Source organism: Humulus lupulus, chromosome 6 (genome assembly GCF_963169125.1).
Source record: "Humulus lupulus chromosome 6, drHumLupu1.1, whole genome shotgun sequence".
Lineage (NCBI taxonomy): Eukaryota > Viridiplantae > Streptophyta > Magnoliopsida > Rosales > Cannabaceae > Humulus > Humulus lupulus.
Window position 1 is genome coordinate 50,166,624 of NC_084798.1, and position 19,479 is coordinate 50,186,102.

Sequence of the window (19,479 nt, forward strand, 5' to 3'; positions counted from 1 at the left end):
GAATTGCCAATTTTCTCAGTCATGGTACCAACTTTCCAAGGCTTTCACAGCCTCTCGACTTTATCACATCCAAAAAAAAAAAAAGCATGGCTCACATCCTACCCATGACCATACAACCAAAATATAAAAGTTTCACCACCATTTTCTTGCAAATAGGCTGAAAATTCTACTTAACCCTTCATTAAATAATAAGATATACATTGATAATTAGCAAAGTGTAAACTGACTCCATTATTAGGGGTAAACCCTTCATTTTATGTGTTTTAAGTCATATATCTGTTATTATATTGACTGCTTATTAGGCTTGCCAAAGGTACAAATTGATCTTTGGGCAAGAAAAAGAAAATAAGAAACATGATAACATGGAGAATTAAGAAACTAGTGAGATTTAAATAAAGGAGAGGAACCACCAAATGAGGTCATAGAGCAAGCTCATGATGGAGCCTGTTTCAACACCCGACAGCGGTATTCTCCCAAAGCCATATAGGGAATATGTTTCTGTACGCCGCATAAGTGATCATACAATTCCTATTGAACACACCCATTATTTCCTGCCATCAAAACCAATCATTCAACATGCTCATCATTTCTTCAACCATGAATTTTCATACATATAGAAAGAAAGTACATAAATAGTTATGTGAATTACCTGCTGAGGAAAATCTCTGTTCTCCATTTGAGAGTTTATCAAATATCTAGCTGCACGGTGCAAGGGTGCAGCGTCTCTCTTAACCTGCATACACACAAGCGTTACACTTAGATACCATTTTTTTTTCTTTATCTGTACACAATTGTTTTTAATAACATCAGAAGATTTGAAACAATTCAGATTGATTTGACTCGTCAAATTCTAATACGTACTTGTCCAGCATCAATGAGAGCCATCATAGCCCATCCAGTGTCGACCAAATGTGACCTATTTCCCTCAAGATTTGAGTAGACCTGCATGGAAAATCCAGAAGAGGTTATCGCTGAGAGAATGAAATAACAAAATTAACCAAACCTATTTAAGCTCAATTTATTATCCTGAACCATTTCCCTTTCACTACTATATGTTTAAGAAATTATGCAGTGACAAATGCTTTGACATAGTTTTAAAGTTTAAACCTCACCTCTTGGAAACAGATAATTATATTGTGCATTTCTTAATAAGAGAAGTGTGAAATATATCTATATGCCAAAAAACAAAAGATGAGAAATAATCAAAATATGAATAACTTGACCATTTGAAATTTTTGAACCCAAATCAGGCTAAGCTTAGACTAGATGTCAAGCATCGCACGAAAACACATGGAACATGTAATTCTTAAAAGAAATTAACCTTGTCTTGGCATGACAAATAGCTCTCTCCCCACCCACCAGACTCAACCTGTTTCGATAGCAAAAAGTTGCACGCTTTGCGAACGCCTGAGCAATTGCTGCAGTTCTTTCTAGCAGCCACCAGCCCTTTGACCCCAAACCATGTAGCGTAAGTAAAACAAACACCCCATGAACCATACCTGTTGAGCAACTCCAAAAATTAAAAGCATACTCCAACTGCTAAGAGGAGTTAAAGCAAGAGGAGCCAACACGTTTTACATTCAAGTAGTGCACAAAACTGATTTATTGGGAGGGAAAAAAAAGTCAGAGCTTATAAACTGATAAACATAGGACAAACCATGAACCATCTGAAGCTTGAATCTTTTCAATGTATGCAGTCGCTTTCTTGATACAATGCTCTATTTCTTCTTGCCGGTGACCAGGATACAACTTTCTAAATGATGTCAGAGCTTGAATAGCAGCCAAGGTGCATTCCACATATCTAAAGAGACATCATAGTTATAATCGGTGAACCTAAAATCAAAGAGAATGAAAAAAAAAACTGATATAGTAGAAGGTTTTCTTTTGGCTCTTACGGATAATCAATGACAATGTCACCAAAGGTTTCAGCAGGATTGATCAGCTGAAATACAAATGAAACAACAAAAAGATTAAGTTACATCATCTATGTTTCATAGAAGATGGCAAAGGAGCTCACAAAGGCATCTTCTTGTACATATGTGTTTTTTTTTTTGTTGGGAAATATGCATTTCAAAAGTCAAAAAATAAAGATGTGTTCCACACATAAGAGCAATATAACATCAAATGAATGATTCTGAATTATCATGCAGATCCAGATATTAAACAATATCCGATCAGCATAAGTTAATAGAGAGCTTATATGTCATGAGGAACAAAACATTTAACTTCGGATTCGAACGACATAATACACAGTAATATGGAAAAAAATTCAAGGGGAGTACCTCCAACCAATGGTAGGATCTAGTGAGTTCATATGTTGCAAAGCCACCATCTCCATTCTGCAACATTGTAATTCCAAAAAAGAAAAAAAAAAGATCTGATCATGAATATGATATTTCTTCTTTCAAAGCATAAAAAACAAGAATCTCAACTATTAATATGAAGATAGTGGAGAAAGAACAGGACTGTCTGCTAAAATCTGTCCCTTTTAATACATTTACAGAGCTTAATTCTTAGAGCATCATGATTCCACTGACATTCAGACATATTAGGTACCCACACTCCCATTTAAAGTAGACACTTAATACAGAAATTGTGTGAGATTTATTACTTGCTCTTCAGTCTCAGATTACAAGATAATTAAAAAGTATCTCTAAATGTGCCACTACTGTTCGTCACTATGAAAAAAAAATTCTCCTAGTACATTATAGCATCCTTTACAATCATCTAAAATGAGACTCATTACTAATTGAAACAATAAGAAAATCTAGTAAGATAATAGTAAAAATCTTGAATAACCAACCTGTAATGAGAGAATGACATTGACAGCATCATATATACGATTTGGCTCTAATGGTTCACCAACAATATCTGAGGGAAGTTTTGATAATAGAAGAGTAGCCTGAGAAATGAGACATAAAAATTATTAACCAGTAAATAAAATAAATGAAAAACATTGAACGTTGTATGCAAGTACTTTTAATCCTTCTGCTGTACAATCTGAGATGGGCCAACCATGATCATGAGTGGAGAAAGGCCAAGCACCCTTTGAAATGTGGCGATACCAATTATCAAGAACACCTAGGCAATCTTCTAAGACCTATAAAAAGATATTACTAACTAGTCAACGAAGGAAATGTGGGGAAGGCATCTGTAGAGTCCAAGAACTTTACTTAGCTAATTTTTTAGTAGTATTATAGTATGTTTAGTGTTATCTTTGTTACTATGGATTTTTGGTTCAGACCGGGAGTTATTTGGACACTCATAGTAGTACTTATAGATTTTCTAAGTTTAACCTATAGTTTAAGAATATTAAGTATAACCTAAGGTTTGATTAATGTGTCTGATATTAAGGATTATATTATTATATTATAAGGTTTAGACATCAACCAATAGGATTTTAAGCACATGTTTTGAATGGTAATTAAGGATTAAGTATTTTTGAGGATTAAATTAAATAAGGGTAAAAGTTTGAATGTATAGGGTCAGTCAGCAGCCTTGAGTACGTTGAGGGCTTAGTCAAGGCTGTTTAATCCATTCAAACTTAGCTAAAAATGTGTAAATTCGTGTTTAAATATTCAGCGTATGCCGATATATCGCAGCTATAGGGAGCGATATGTCGCAGCACGTAGATACGGAAAACACGAATCGATGCACGGTCGCCTCGGGAACAAAGGTCCAGGCGATATATCGCCTATAGGGGGCGATATATCGCCTCCACCAGCATGAATTCAAATACTTTTGAATTCCTTTCCCTTCAGCCATTCAAACTCCTTCAACAGTCCAGCATCTTCTGAACGAGTCTTCAGCCTCTGCTGAACGATTATTCAAATGATTTTCACCTAAAAAGCCATTATTTTTATTCAAGTAAAATCAAGATATTTTCATTCCCAAACTCTATAAATAGGACCTAGTACCCAGCCATTATTCACCATTTGCTCTAAGTTCAGAAGCTGCTAGTGTTAAGTGAGTGTGAGAGTGTAAACACTTGGTTTGGGGAAAAACTATAAGCTTAAACATCATAAGCTTATCAAACACTTGGGAAGTGAGTTCTATAGTATTTCGGTGGATGTTAGATTGATCTTGCAATCTTTGAGGTAAACCCAAAACTCTAGTTCTTTTCTGTATTTTTATGTTATTTCCTTTCTCAAAACCTTCTAGTCAGTCCCCTAACCTTATTCTTATTTTGGTTAGGGAATCCAAGCTTTTAAGCATATAAGTCGGTAAGTATGTTTTCTATGGTTTAGTCTTTCCATCTCTTTCATTTCATCTCCTTTCTTTAGACTTACTCTTTCTTATGGTTTTAGGAGTGTTCCAACAATCCCAACTCAGTCCATAATCTCGGTAACTTTGGTAAGGAAATAGGCTAGAATCAACATGTTATGTGATTATGTTATCTATATGTTTTATGTTATTAAAAGTGTTATGATATATGTGTATGTTTGTAGGCTTGGGCATATGACCCATATGACTAACAAGACCCCAAATGGGTTATGGGCATATGACCTACTTAGCTAGTAGGACCCCACTAATCCCATGGGCATATGCTTGTTTAGTCTATGGGACCCCAAGTAATAATGGCCATTATAATAAGTGTATGTTATATGTATTATGTTAAGTCTTTATGTTTTCTTATGAAATTATGTATGTGACTTTGTGTTAGATTTTCCTTACTGGGCATTAGGCTCACTCCTTTCTGTTTATGCGCAGGAAAATAAGTTTAGAGGCGGAAAGATTCGTGACGCTTGGAGAATGTGTATCGATGATGAATGGAGTCAAGGGGCCGAGCGTTATTCGATTCGAGGATATAGTCTCCTTTTATGTTTTTTATGGTTTTTATGTGTATTTTCCGCATTATTATGTAATGTCTTTTATTTTAAATCATGTTTTGTTTTAAAAACAATGGGATCCCATAATCCTTCTTAGTATTCTGTTTCTTTGTAAATAACTCTTATTTTTCAAGTTACTCAATAAATTATGGTATTTTTGTAAAAATGTAAGTTTTATGTATAGTTTCGATAATGGTCCAATTCGTCTAGATTAATGGGTCATTACAGTTGGTATCAGAGCCAAACGGTTCCATCGCATGAAGTTCTCCTCGATACACATGCTCAAAGCTCTGAATCGGACCGCCAAGTAAGTGTTTAAGTTACAAGTTACAAGTTACTTTGTCTATGTGTATAGCTAACAACTTTAGTGTTTATGTTTCAGTTAAGAATGAATGGAGCTTTAACCTACCAAGATATCCGAGCCATTAAGGCCTTAAAAAGAATAAGGGAGCCAAGAAACACCGTAGGAGCCTTAGAAAGGATTACACGAAGGTTGCTTTTGTTTCACCAAGCAATAGGTGGCCTTCAAGAGGCTAAACAAATAATGCTAAGATCAACAGAACAATATGTATTAGTGATTAGGTTGTTTAAAGATTTCCATCCTGTAATAGCAGCCTTAGAAGAAATATGGGAAGAAATGAATGATGAGGATGAATCACCATTAGCAATGAGATACTATTTCCTCTTAGTTAGGTTCACCGCAAAATTTGAATTTCAATTCACCAAGGAGCAAAAGAATAGGATTCTCACAAACCTTCCTAGAGGGCATTTTGATGCTCATGATAATGATGACTATGAGGCTATAGATGATGATATGTTAGATGACGGATCGGATGTAGAAGATCCCGATTTTTAGATTAGTAGTTTTTATTTGTTTTATTTACTTTTATGTTATGATTGTAATAAGTGAAATTGTTTTCCAAATGAATAAACATGCTATTTGAATATCATGTGTAAGTTTGATTTTTTTTTTTTTTCACAATCATAATAAATAATAAATAAAATGAATAATGACTGAGTTCGGTGAGGGTGGATACAAATCAATGAACCTGGTTTCCTTATTGAGAGTTAGGGGGCCTTAGTAGTGGGAACGATTTTACTGATCCCAGCCCTCCCTCAATATGGTTAACTTTGGAACAAAGATAAGTTTCGAGCCTGAGAATTAAGTCATATAGGATGATTAGAGACACACTTAGAAAATAAAGATGACTTGTTTTTCTAAGTATAGAAACCCACTCTAATAATAAATAAAGACCTATATAATTTTTCATAAAAAGTCATACTAAATAGGTCCGAGATATGTTTGTTTAGAATAAGTTTTTGCCTTAGAGCCTATTAGGAAAAGTTCTAACATGTTTCTTTTAACTGTTAGAACTCTGCTACGATGTCTCTCCGAAGATCTGCTCGCACCAACGGAAACGCCTCCAGCGATGTTCCAGCGACCAATGCGGTCCCTACCGTTCGCCGAAGGAGAGTGCGTGTTACTGCTCGCCGCAACGCGCCGGCACAGCCAGCTGACAACACTGCAGAGATTGCCAGACTGCGACAACAAGTTGAGGAACTTCTGCAACAACAATGCCAACAGGCTCAATCTCAGCCTCAGCCTCCGCCACAGCCAATGGCCCCAGCACCCCAACAAGTTGGTCCATATGGGGGATGGCCTATGACGAACTACGCTCCATATCCTGTACAGCATATGGAGCCGGTGTACGAGAGGTTCCGCAAACAGCACGCTCCGAACTTCGAAGGGACTACGGACCCTTTTGAAGCAGAAGAATGGCTAAGGAATGTGGAGCCGATCCTAGCCCACATGAACCTTAATAATGCTGACCGCATATCCTGCGTCTCATCTTTACTCAAGAAAGATGCCAGGATATGGTGGGATTTGGTCCAGCAATCCCACGATGCTGCCACTATGACGTGGACCCGATTTGTGGAGCTCTTCCACAAGAAGTACTACAATTCAGCAGTGCTTGCTACGAGAGTTGAGGAGTTCACCAATCTGAAGCAAGGGAATTTAACAGTGGCGGAATATGCTCGTCAGTTTGATCGCTTAGCCAAGTTCGTGGCAGAGTTAGTTCCGACCGATTACCTGAGAGTGAACAAATTCGTGAGAGGACTCCGACCAAAGATTGAGATGGGGGTGAAGCTAGCAAACCCGGGAAACACTTCATATGCCGACGTTCTTGAGACGGCAATTGAAGTAGAAAGGTTGCAAGCCAACGTGAGCAAAGAAGAAGCCAGCAAGCCGGAACCTAGGCAGCAGAGCCAACCTCAGGCCAGTCAGAACAACAATCAGTCCAGCAACAGTCAGTCCAACAACAACGGTAACGGACAGAAGAGAAGGCATCCTGACAACAAGCAAGCCGACAACAATAAAAGGGCACGACCAAGTAATGGGGGAAATAGGTCGGGCTACGTGGAATACCCGCCATGTGCCAAATGTCAGAAGAAGCACCCCGGAGAATGCCGTGCCAACACCAAGGAGTGTTTCAACTGTGGTCAAGAAGGGCATCGTAAAAGAGACTGTCCTCAGCAAAAGCCGGAAGGAAAGAAGGACGAAAAGATGGTTCCTGCTCGGGTTTTTGCTTTAACCCAAGGAGAGGCGGATGCTAGCAACAAGGTGGTCACAGGTCAGGTTTCCATCCTCAATAAATTATGTCATGTATTATTTGATTCGGGAGCCACCCATTCGTATATTTCGTTAGGAATGATAGATAAACTAGACAAACCTAGTGAAAGATTTAGAACTAGGTTTGCAACCGAGTTGCCTTCGGGCAAAGTAGTTCTATCATCACGAATTGTACGAGGCGTACCAATCAAGATTGAGGACAAGGAACTAGAAGGAGACCTGATAGAGCTGGTGATCAAAGACTTCGACGTCATACTAGGCATGGATTGGCTAGCACGGCATGGCGCAACGATCGACTGCAGACGCAAGAAGGTGACATTCGATACTCCTGACGGCCAGAAACTGTGCTTCATGGGACAAGCTTCAGGACTACGCACACCGTTAGTGTCATCTCTCAAAGCTCAGAGAATGATGGAGAAAGGATGCCAAGCATTCTTAGCCAACATCACGAATGTGGAAAAGGAGACATCACTCAAAGTTGGAGATGTTCGAGTCATACAAGAATTTCCAGAAGTATTTCTCGATGACTTGCCAGGATTGCCGCCAACTAGAGAAATAGACTTCACGATAGAATTAGTACCGGGCACCGAGCCTATCTCTAAGGCACCATACCGGATGGCACCTACGGAACTCAAGGAGTTAAAGACCCAGCTACAAGAACTCCTAGACTTGGGTTTCATTAGGCCAAGCCATTCACCATGGGGAGCTCCGGTACTATTCGTGAAGAAGAAGGACGGAAGTATGCGCATGTGCATAGACTACCGAGAGCTGAATAAAGTAACAATTAAGAACAAATACCCGCTACCTCGGATTGATGATTTGTTTGATCAACTCCGAGGCGCGACTGTATTTTCTAAGATCGATCTACGGTCCGGGTATCATCAGCTCAAGGTAAAGGGAGAAGATATCCCCAAGACAGCCTTTAGGACTCGTTATGGACATTACGAGTTCTTGGTTATGTCTTTTGGTCTTACTAACGCGCCAGCCGCGTTTATGGACTTAATGAATAGGGTCTTCAAGGACTACCTGGATAAATTCGTCGTTGTGTTCATCGACGACATTTTAATTTACTCCAAGGATGAAGTGGAGCACGAGGAACACTTGAGGATAATTTTGACGCGATTGAAGGAGCACCAACTCTACGCGAAGTTCAAGAAATGCGAGTTTTGGCTCTCACAAGTGGCGTTCCTCGGGCACATCATATCGAAAGACGGAGTTGCAGTAGATCCATCGAAGGTAGAGGCCGTGAAGGATTGGCCTAGACCAAGGAACGCGTCGGAAGTAAGAAGCTTCCTAGGGCTAGCAGGTTACTATAGAAAGTTTGTAGAGGGCTTTTCTAAGATAGCCACTCCACTCACCAACCTGACCCGGAAGCAACAAAAGTTTAACTGGAATGATAAGTGTGAGGAAAGCTTCCAGTTGCTTAAGGATAAGCTTTGCTCAACACCAGTACTTAGTGTCCCAACACCCAACGACAAGTTCGTTGTCTACTGTGATGCATCAAAGTTAGGATTGGGATGCGTACTGATGCAAAACGACAAGGTGATAGCCTACGCCTCACGTCAGTTAAAGGAGTATGAACAACGCTATCCAACTCACGATATGGAGTTGGCAGCGGTGGTCTTTGCGTTAAAAATCTGGCGCCATTATCTTTACGGAGAACGGTGCGAGATTTATACGGACCACAAAAGTTTAAAATACTTCTTTACTCAGAAGGAGCTTAACATGAGGCAGCGCCGGTGGTTGGAATTAGTAAAGGATTACGACTGCGAAATCCTATACCACCCGGGGAAGGCAAACGTAGTTGCCGATGCACTTAGCCGAAAAAGTTATGGGAACTTAGCAGCCTTATCCGGAATAGAAAAGCCACTGCAACAGGAGCTTATCAGTGCTGGAATAGAAGTGGTGGTAGGCAAGCTGGCTAACTTGTCTATCCAATCGAATCTGCTAGAAGACATACGGAATGGTCAGAGACATGATGATTCGCTATCAACGCACATGGATGCGGTCAGAGAAGGCAAGACTACAGATTTCTCAATATCCAGTCAAGGTTTATTGAGGTATAAGGATCGGGTATGCGTGCCAGATGATCAAAGTATTAAGAAGACGATCCTAGAAGAAGCGCACAATACTCCGTACTCAGTTCATCCAGGGTCTACCAAGATGACTCATGACATCAAGGCAGTCTATTGGTGGCCAGGGATGAAGAAGGACATAGCGGAGTATGTATCTAAGTGTCTGGTATGCCAGCAAGTGAAGGCGGAGCATCAGCAGCCTGCTGGATTATTGCAACCACTTAGCATACCGGAATGGAAGTGGGACGATATAGCCATGGACTTCGTGACGGGTCTGCCAAAGACAAATAAGCAGCATGATTCTGCTTGGATAGTCATAGATAGACTAACCAAGTCGGCTCATTTTCTGCCTGTTAAGACTTCTTATACGGCAGACCAATATGCAGACATCTACATCCAAGAGATTGTACGATTGCATGGAATCCCCAAGACGATAGTATCAGATAGAGGATCAGTGTTTACGTCAAGATTTTGGAGAAGCTTACAGCAAGCCATGGGTACTAAGTTAAATCTTAGTACAGCTTTCCATCCTCAGACAGATGGGCAGTCCGAGCGTACGATTCAGATTTTAGAGGATATGCTACGCGCATGTGTACTTGACTTCGGAGGATCGTGGAACAAGTACTTACCGCTGATCGAATTCTCGTACAACAACAGCTACCAGTCGACGATCGAGATGGCACCTTATGAGTTGCTATATGGAAGAAGGTGCCGATCACCGTTGCACTGGGACGAGGTAGGAGAAAGGCAGCTTCTAGGGCCCGAAGCTGTTAGACAAGCTTAAGAAGCAGTAGCGCTTATTAGACAGCGTATGCTTGCTGCTCAAAGCCGTCAGAAAAGCTATGCGGATACCAAGAGACGCGATGTGGAGTTCCAAGTTGGAGATCAAGTCTTCCTGAAGATATCTCCTATGAAGGGTGTCAAGCGGTTCGGGAAGAAAGGCAAGCTCAGTCCCCGATTCATAGGTCCTTTTGAGATATTGGACAAAGTGGGACCAGTTGCGTATAGACTAGCCCTACCGCCAGCACTAGCCGATAGTCACAACGTCTTCCACATCTCGATGTTACGCAAGTATGTGTCAGACCCATCTCACGTCCTCAAGTACGATACCATAGCGCTCCAGAAAGACTTAAGTTACGAGGAACGACTGGTTAGCATCCTAGATAGGGGGATGAAGCAGTTACGGTCCAAGAGCTTTCCTATAGTTAAAGTCCTATGGAGCAATAGTTCTGAACGCGAGGCAACGTGGGAGTTGGAAGAGGACATGCAGAGCCGGTATCCGGAATTATTTGGTAAGTAAATTTCGAGGACGAAATTCTTTTTAGTAGGGGAGAATTGTAGAGTCCAAGAACTTTACTTAGCTAATTGTTTAGTAGTATTATAGTATGTTTAGTGTTATCTTTGTTACTATGGATTTTTGGTTCAGACCGGGAGTTATTTGGACACTCATAGTAGTACTTATAGATTTTCTAAGTTTAACCTATAGTTTAAGAATATTAAGTATAACCTAAGGTTTGATTAATGTGTCTGATATTAAGGATTATATTATTATATTATAAGGTTTAGACATCAACCAATAGGATTTTAAGCACATGTTTTGAATGGTAATTAAGGATTAAGTATTTTTGAGGATTAAATTAAATAAGGGTAAAAGTTTGAATGTATAGGGTCAGTCAGCAGCCTTGAGTACGTTGAGGGCTTAGTCAAGGCTGTTTAATCCATTCAAACTTAGCTAAAAATGTGTAAATATGTGTTTAAATATTCAGCGTATGCCGATATATCGCAGCTATAGGGAGCGATATGTCGCAGCACGTAGATACGGAAAACACGAATCGATGCACGGTCGCCTCGGGAACAAAGGTCCAGGCGATATATCGCCTATAGGGGGCGATATATCGCCTCCACCAGCATGAATTCAAATACTTTTGAATTCCTTTCCCTTCAGCCATTCAAACTCCTTCAACAGTCCAGCATCTTCTGAATGAGTCTTCAGCCTCTGCTGAACGATTATTCAAATGATTTTCACCTAAAAAGCCATTATTTTTATTCAAGTAAAATCAAGATATTTTCATTCCCAAACTCTATAAATAGGACCTAGTACCCAGCCATTATTCACCATTTGCTCTAAGTTCAGAAGCTGCTAGTGTTAAGTGAGTGTGAGAGTGTAAACACTTGGTTTGGGGAAAAACTATAAGCTTAAACATCATAAGCTTATCAAACACTTGGGAAGTGAGTTCTATAGTATTTCGGTGGATGTTAGATTGATCTTGCAATCTTTGAGGTAAACCCAAAACTCTAGTTCTTTTCTGTATTTTTATGTTATTTCCTTTCTCAAAACCTTCTACTCAGTCCCCTAACCTTATTCTTATTTTGGTTAGGGAATCCAAGCTTTTAAGCATATAAGTCGGTAAGTATGTTTTCTATGGTTTAGTCTTTCCATATCTTTCATTTCATCTACTTTCTTTAGACTTACTCTTTCTTATGGTTTTAGGAGTGTTCCAACAATCCCAACTCAGTCCATAATCTCGGTAACTTTGGTAAGGAAATAGGCTAGAATCAACATGTTATGTGATTATGTTATCTATATGTTTTATGTTATTAAAAGTGTTATGATATATGTGTATGTTTGTAGGCTTGGGCATATGACCCATATGACTAACAAGACCCCAAATGGGTTATGGGCATATGACCTACTTAGCTAGTAGGACCCCACTAATCCCATGGGCATATGCTTGTTTAGTCTATGGGACCCCAAGTAATAATGGCCATTATAATAAGTGTATGTTATATGTATTATGTTAAGTCTTTATGTTTTCTTATGAAATTATGTATGTGACTTTGTGTTAGATTTTCCTTACTGGGCATTAGGCTCACTCCTTTCTGTTTATGCGCAGGAAAATAAGTTTAGAGGCGGAAAGATTCGTGACGCTTGGAGAATGTGTATCGATGATGAATGGAGTCAAGGGGCCGAGCGTTATTCGATTCGAGGATATAGTCTCCTTTTATGTTTTTTATGGTTTTTATGTGTATTTTCCGCATTATTATGTAATGTCTTTTATTTTAAATCATGTTTTGTTTTAAAAACAATGGGATCCCATAATCCTTCTTAGTATTCTGTTTCTTTGTAAATAACTCTTATTTTTCAAGTTACTCAATAAATTATGGTATTTTTGTAAAAATGTAAGTTTTATGTATAGTTTCGATAATGGTCCAACTAGTCTAGATTAATGGGTCATTACAGCATCAAATTGGACTTAGAAGCATTAGTTGAATTCAGACCACAGAGCTGCATTGACCTGTGAGGTTTTAATGAACTCATGTGCCTTTCTTAAAGTTATGTTGTATTCTTTGACAAGATCAGTTGACATAATTGCCTGAGTAGCAAAACTAGTGTCCCATAATTGACTTCCATTATACCCCTGCCATAAAGTCATTTATGTATAGGAAGTTAACATAGCACTCAAACTGTTAGTCGCAAAATTTGTCATAATTGAAGCAATTATCAAATGTGTTCCATAGATAATTTTTTTTTCTTTTAAATGCACCACAAAGAGGAAATATTATCAGAAAGAAAGTGAAATTACAGACATCCTAAAGCACAAAAACCTGTAGTAGTTTAGCAATCTCTTTCGGTGTTTGTAATAGGATTGCTGAGTCTAACTCTATTACATAATAATCCTATTACAAACACCGAAAGAGGCCAACTTATTGTCACAAGTATTGGCTTCTCAAAAGTTGTGAGAATAAAACAAACAAATATCACTTTACTTGAAAGGAGTAAAGTTCTACAGCAAACATTGTGCAGGTATCATGTTATGACTTAAAATAGCTAAAGAAGCAATCTCTTATCTAAAAGTTAAATCTCTTCCTTTGTTCCTTGCTTCTTTACAGCTAAAAGCTATTTAATACTCAACACAAACATGGATTCACCAGACTAAACGAAAAAAGTGCAACACAAATATCAATGCTAAGAAAAAATGAAACATTTGGATTTGCATTTTCATGCCATCTTCAGCAATCCATAGATAATCATTGATTCTTGGAAGGTGCAACTTGAAAGCCTCTGAATTTGGATCTTCAACCCAATAGCAAAGCATGTTTAATACCTGTAAATCACAGTCATAGCTATAATCCTTCACAGATTTAAGTATGAGGTTTTATGTGTTCCCCTCTTCACAAAAGTAAGTTTCAACAGAATAAGGATTACTATTTGAAAACATCAATACCTTATTCACAGGTCCAATGCAAACATAACGAGTGTTCTCATCTTCATAGTGTAAATGCTCCATTGCTGAGCAGAGAGCCTTTTCTCTCAATTTTTTTACTGGCCAATTCATCAGAACTGGTTCAACAGCCTTGTGAAGAGTCGCCCAGAGGATATCTTGAACTAGTGGATGCGGGTAATACAAATCTTCCTGTGAAAACAAACATGTCATATTTTGATAAGAGAGAGGAAAGAAGTTTTTCTATAACTAATTCGGAACTAAAATTGGTACTTTACGACAACCATGAAATCCTTTTGGTCATTAGAAACGGATATGCATTTTTCTGGTTAACTCATATTGGTGCTGTGTATGCAAGAGAAAACGTTTGCTGTGGTTACTGTATCAAATTCAAAAGTAATATTTATATATACATAAATAAATATATATTTTTTATTTTTCTATTTACTATGATCAAGACTCAATCAAATGTGTTACCAATATCTCCAGAATGTTGAAGACTTTGCACTAAGATACAAATTAGGGCATAAATGGCATATTCCTAGATAGATGCAACTAGATTGGAAATAAAATAACCTTTTGACTAACCTTTGCACATAAATTTTGCGCCTCATTCCAATCTATTTCATGATAGGGGATAGTGAAGAGCTCCTTCCTCAGAGACAAAACTGTTGGTGTGATTGGACCAACAAACTTTTTCCCATATAAGAAAGACATTGGTAAGTCTACCATCCGACAGTGACACCACATTCTTCCTGTACAAGGAAAATAAAATTTTAAGGATTTTTATTTTGGCAGGATTAGGAAAAAAAGCCATTCCACAAACAAGAAAAAGATAATTGTCACTCAACATTTTAACTGAACTGAAGTCAGCATCACCATGTAACACCAAATTCCGCAACATGGGAAAAGACCCAAAAAAAAAATTAATTGCAACAAAAATTATTACACGAGTTTATTTAACATTTCGGTTAATTGAATTTCAGTATGGATACGAAAAGACAAGCTTTATAATATCATAAGTCCAAACTTTGAAGTTATATATTAATTCATTAGATTGATGAGTATGACCGTGAGTAATGGTATTGTTCTTATACAACAAGTTCAGACTATATGGAAAAGAGTAAAGATATTTTTAACCATAGGAAAATTTTAAGAATGCTCAGGCCAGAATTTGAAATCGAAAGATATAGGACCTGGATGAATAGGAAGGATGTACGGAAGAAGCGATATCTCTGGAGGCAGGGGATTATTGCCAGACCATTCAAAGACACCAAGTACGTATCATCACATAAGAATTGTGATAGATTTAAATGAAAACGCTGGACTTCCAAATAAACAGAACACTGTTTAGATCAAGCTACATATTCAAGTCAAAAAGGGATAGAGGTCAATTCTCAACTGATAACCACATTTTCCCCCATGATGTAATTGCAGTAGCACCACCATGGTCCAGAATCCATTTACGCCCACTCTCCATTGCCCCTTGTCCATCATTAGGTTCTTCTCCAAGCAACCTCAAAGTAACATAGCTCACCAAGCAGGGCAAGGTACATTGAATAATATACTTTATTTCATCAGACACAGCATCACCAAACTTTCTTGCTAGTTATAGTTGATGGCCCGCACAACAATTAACCAACTGATCTGCAAACAATTTTCTATGAGAAGTTCCTTCTCTTAGCATGTAAAGGTTGATGCTTAAAGTAAATTCATAAGTTCATGACCATAATGAATTAGCAAGTAAATAAGATGATTCTAGGAATATAAATATAACCCAGTGGTAGTGAAAAAAAAAATGCTTCAACAAATAAAATTATCATCAGGTACATGGATAAAATTTTCAAGCTAGTGGGGTTCAAGTTCGTATCTACTAAAAAATAAAGATTGCTGCTCCAAAATTTCCTACACGATATATGGAAAGGACCACAAAGAAATTTAAGGGTTCAAGTAATAAAAAATTTCTTTTAGTTGCAGTCACCTTGCAAGCAGTATCAAACCCAAAACTTATTGGGACTTCTTTGCATTTCAAGTCACCATCAATGGTTTTTGGACACCCAATCACCTGAGTTTTCAAATTCTTTCCCCTGGTTGAACAAAAGAAAAAAAACCAAACTGTGTTAAACAAACCAACGAAACAGTGTTAAAGGCAAGACTCTTGTAACCCTGTCGAACTGTTAGATAAAGAATCCCTAAATTCTATTTGGATGGGTTCCATACATTGATACAAGCACCTAAAAAATAGATGGATCCATGGATTACATGAATGACATATGAAGACAAATACAGGCAACAGTTCCATCTGCTAAGCAAGATTTTTCTAGAAAGAAAAAAAATTAGTTATATACCTGAAATTCTCAGCAAGGAGGCAGGCATTTGTGTTCGAGTCATCCCCACCAATAACAAGAAGTCCATCCAAATCAAGCTTCGCGGCAGTATCTGCAACTTGTTGAAACTAAAAGGAAAATCCATTTAAACAATTTATTATGAACTTAATGTGTCAATAAAACTTAACATGAAACTGTGAAGAAAGAAAAAAAAGTCACCTGCTCTGGAGTTTCAATCTTATCTCTTCCACTACATATCATATCAAAACCACCTTGATAAAAGAAAATTTTCTCCAATCAAATACAATATCTTGGTTAAAATGCCAGCAACCGCATGTATGAATTTTGTATAAATCACTATAATAGAATGGATGTGCTATATCTTCTGAGCAAATTAGAACACTCAGAAGCAGCTATCTTTACACGTGATCATGGACCTCCACTGCATAAATGACAAAACCAAACCATAGTCCAAACTCTCACTTGGTTTCTGTACGGGTAAATATATTCTGGTGTAAGTTCCACATACTTGCCCTTCATGATTCCAGCTGGACCTTCCCTGAAACCGTACAATACGCTGCCTTTAGGATGCTCCTGCATGTAATCTACCAGGAAGCACAGAATGAATGAACTCAACCATATTGGACACTATTAACTGCAAGAAAACGAATTATGATAACAAAAAATTCTCACCAAAAATTCCATAAATGACATTGTGCCCTCCAGGTGCCTGGCCTCCCGACAAAGCGACACCAATTTTCAACTTTTTCTGCGAATCGTTAGAGTCAGAATCGCTCGGCACCACCAAGGCAGATGGCTGGCCGAAAAGTTGACTTCGTGAGGCAGAGATGAGTTGAGAAGACTTCGTGAGGCGGAGAGACGAGACGAGAGAGAGACTTCGTGAGGCGGAGAGGGCGGAGAGACAAGACGAGAGTGAGGCTTCATGAGGCGGAGAGGGCGGAGAGACGAGACGAGAGTGAGAGATGGAGGCTGAGAGAAATCTTTCGGGTAACTTAGATTTAGGGAATTTGGCAGATGAGACTAAAAAAAAAATTTCATTTTGGCGCCATAGTTTTATTCATATGGCGCCAAAATATGTCTTCTGTGTGTTTTTAATCCCACACCAATAATAGCACTTCTAAATATATGCTATTCTTTAATGTAATATATACTAAATATTGTTGTAGTGGCCTTCTGTGAACTGGAGGGGCTTCATTTCTCCCAGAAGAGGCGTTGGGGACATTGTCATCGGTGCGAGCATATCTTCTGAGCGACATCTTCAGCAGAGTTCGAACAGTTGAGAAAAACATGTTAGAACTTACCTTAATAGGCTCTAAGACAAAACTTAATCTAAGAAAACATAACTCAGACCTATTAATTATGACTTCTTATGAAAAGAATTATATAAGCCTTCTTTATAATTAGGGTGTGTTTCTAAACTTACAAAAATAAGACATCTTTATTATTTTCTAAGTGTGTTTCTAATTATCCTATATGACTTAATTCTCAAGGTTGAAACTCATCGTTGTTCCAAAGTTAACCATACCGAGGGAGGGCTGGGATCAGTAAAATTGTTCCCACTACTATGGCCCCCTATCTCTCAATATAGAGAACCCGGATCATTGATTTGTATCCACCCTCGCCGAACTTAGTCATTATTTATTAAATTTATTATTTATTATGATTGCAAAAATAAAATCAAACTCATACATGTCATCAAAATAACAATGATATTAATTTGGAAAAATAGTTTTCACTAAGTACAATCATAAAGGCAAAATAATAAATAAAATAAATAAATAAAAAAAACTAATCTATTCTAAAAATCGGGATCTTCTACATCAGATCCTTCATCTAACATATCATCATCTATCACTTCATAATCATCATTTTCGTGAGCCTAAAAAATTCTTCTTGGAAGATTTGTAAAGATTCTACTCTTTTGTTCTTGTATGAATTGGAATTCCATCTTAGATGTAAACCTAATTATGAGAAAATAATATCTCATAGCCGGTGGTACTTCATCTTCAACATCTACTGTCTCCCATATTTCTTCCAAAGAAGCAATTATAAAAGGAAAATCTCTAAAACGCCTAATTACTAAAATATATTGCTCCGTAGCTCTCATCATTATTTGCTTAGTTGTTTGGAGATGAACTATTTGATTATAGAATAAAAGAAATCTCCGAGTGATTCTCTCCAATATTCCTATGGTATTTCTTGGTTCTCTAATCCTTTTTAAGGCTTTAATGGCTCGGATATAGTTATATGATAAAGCTCCATCCATATCTTAACTGAAAACATAAGACTAAAACGTTAGCTTAAACACATAAACAACTAAAACATAAATACTTACATTGGCAGTTAGATTCAAAGCTTGAGTGTGTGTATCAAGGAGAATATCATGTGTTGCTCTGATACCAATTGTAACGACCCAACTTTCTATGAGACTTAGGTCGTTAAACCTACTAGACATAACTACAACAATGAAGAGAACATACACAAGAAAAATTCATAACTTTATTTAATTTTAAAATAATATTTGTAATACATAAATGAGCTCATTGTTTTAAAATAAAACATAACTTTAAATAAAATTGTTTACAAAGCTAAAGGTGGAAAATACATAAAAACATAATTTAAAGAGACTAAAACAAAACAAAAAATGTTGTCCTCGAATCAACACGCAGCCCATCCACTCCATTCACCTCCATACACACACCAAGCTACCAAGAATCCTTCCGCCTTTGTATATATTTTCCTACATCAGACTAAAAGAAAAGGAGTGAGCCTAATGCCCAGCAAGGAAAAACTACTAACAACATAAATCATATACATAAAATTATATAGTAAATATATACTATAAACATACGACTATAAGAACGTATACCATATAGGACTATACTATTAATGGCCATTATGACATGTGATAAACCATCTACGTCCCCTGTCTAATATTTGACGTAGGTTAGATCACATGTAGTGTATGATAACCCATCTAGGTCCCCTATCTAATATTTGAGGTAGGGTGAATCATAACATAACATATTAAAACATAAACTTATCATAACATATTATACATAAACACAACATTTAAGCATAACATATCATACAACATACAAGATCTATCTTATTTTCCTTACCAAAACCAGGATATGAGAACAAATGCGGGACTTGGAACACTCCTAAACCAATAATAAGAATAGTGAGTATTTCTTAAAAGAAAGAGATGAAAAGAATAGAACTAAACCACCAAGAGAAAACTTTCCCAAAAGACACCTTAAGTTTAAAGAACATAAAAACATAACCACAAAACCATAACAAAAGTTAGAACCAGAATGAAAACTAAATAAACTAAGGAATCAAACAGGATTGAACTTAAGAATAAGGGTA

General features: G+C 37.5%; 2 protein-coding genes across 2 annotated transcripts; both read right to left on the reverse strand.

Moving 5' to 3' along the window:
• Nucleotides 1-449: 449 nt before the first annotated feature.
• LOC133785069 (cycloartenol synthase 2-like) lies at nucleotides 450-15,446 on the reverse strand. Its single transcript, XM_062224331.1, has 16 exons — nucleotides 15,399-15,446; nucleotides 15,163-15,326; nucleotides 14,956-15,041; nucleotides 14,348-14,514; nucleotides 13,763-13,951; nucleotides 13,533-13,642; nucleotides 12,833-12,959; nucleotides 2,978-3,100; nucleotides 2,804-2,902; nucleotides 2,283-2,339; nucleotides 1,896-1,942; nucleotides 1,658-1,801; nucleotides 1,322-1,499; nucleotides 862-942; nucleotides 650-733; nucleotides 450-551 (listed from the first exon to the last, which is right to left on the reverse strand). The coding sequence occupies exons 1-16, from the start codon at nucleotides 15,444-15,446 to the stop codon at nucleotides 450-452; spliced, it is 1,806 nt and encodes a 601-aa protein (XP_062080315.1).
• A 171-nt stretch (nucleotides 15,447-15,617) lies between these two features.
• LOC133784014 (pyrophosphate--fructose 6-phosphate 1-phosphotransferase subunit beta-like) lies at nucleotides 15,618-16,354 on the reverse strand. The gene is made up of 3 exons (XM_062223564.1): nucleotides 16,306-16,354; nucleotides 16,108-16,214; nucleotides 15,618-15,846 (listed from the first exon to the last, which is right to left on the reverse strand). The coding sequence occupies exons 1-3, from the start codon at nucleotides 16,345-16,347 to the stop codon at nucleotides 15,633-15,635; spliced, it is 363 nt and encodes a 120-aa protein (XP_062079548.1). The 5' UTR covers nucleotides 16,348-16,354; the 3' UTR covers nucleotides 15,618-15,632.
• Between the last annotated feature and the right edge of the window lie 3,125 nt (nucleotides 16,355-19,479).

Excerpts from the sequence above, each read along its gene's own strand:
- LOC133784014 (XM_062223564.1), bottom strand. The coding sequence starts at position 16,347 with ATGATATGTAGTGGAAGAGATAAGATTGAAACTCCAGAGCAG. Across the intron at positions 16,215-16,305 it reads AGATTGAAACTCCAGAGCAG|TTTCAACAAGTTGCAGATAC; the intron begins GTGACTTTTTTT and ends TTTTCCTTTTAG. Across the intron at positions 15,847-16,107 it reads CTCCTTGCTGAGAATTTCAG|GGGAAAGAATTTGAAAACTC; the intron begins GTATATAACTAA and ends TTGTTCAACCAG.
- LOC133785069 (XM_062224331.1), bottom strand. The coding sequence starts at position 15,446 with ATGCTAAGAGAAGGAACTTCTCATAGAAAATTGTTTGCAGATCAGTTG. Across the intron at positions 14,515-14,955 it reads CATCCTTCCTATTCATCCAG|GAAGAATGTGGTGTCACTGT; the intron begins GTCCTATATCTT and ends TTCCTTGTACAG. Across the intron at positions 943-1,321 it reads ATTTGTCATGCCAAGACAAG|GTCTACTCAAATCTTGAGGG; the intron begins GTTAATTTCTTT and ends TTTTCCATGCAG.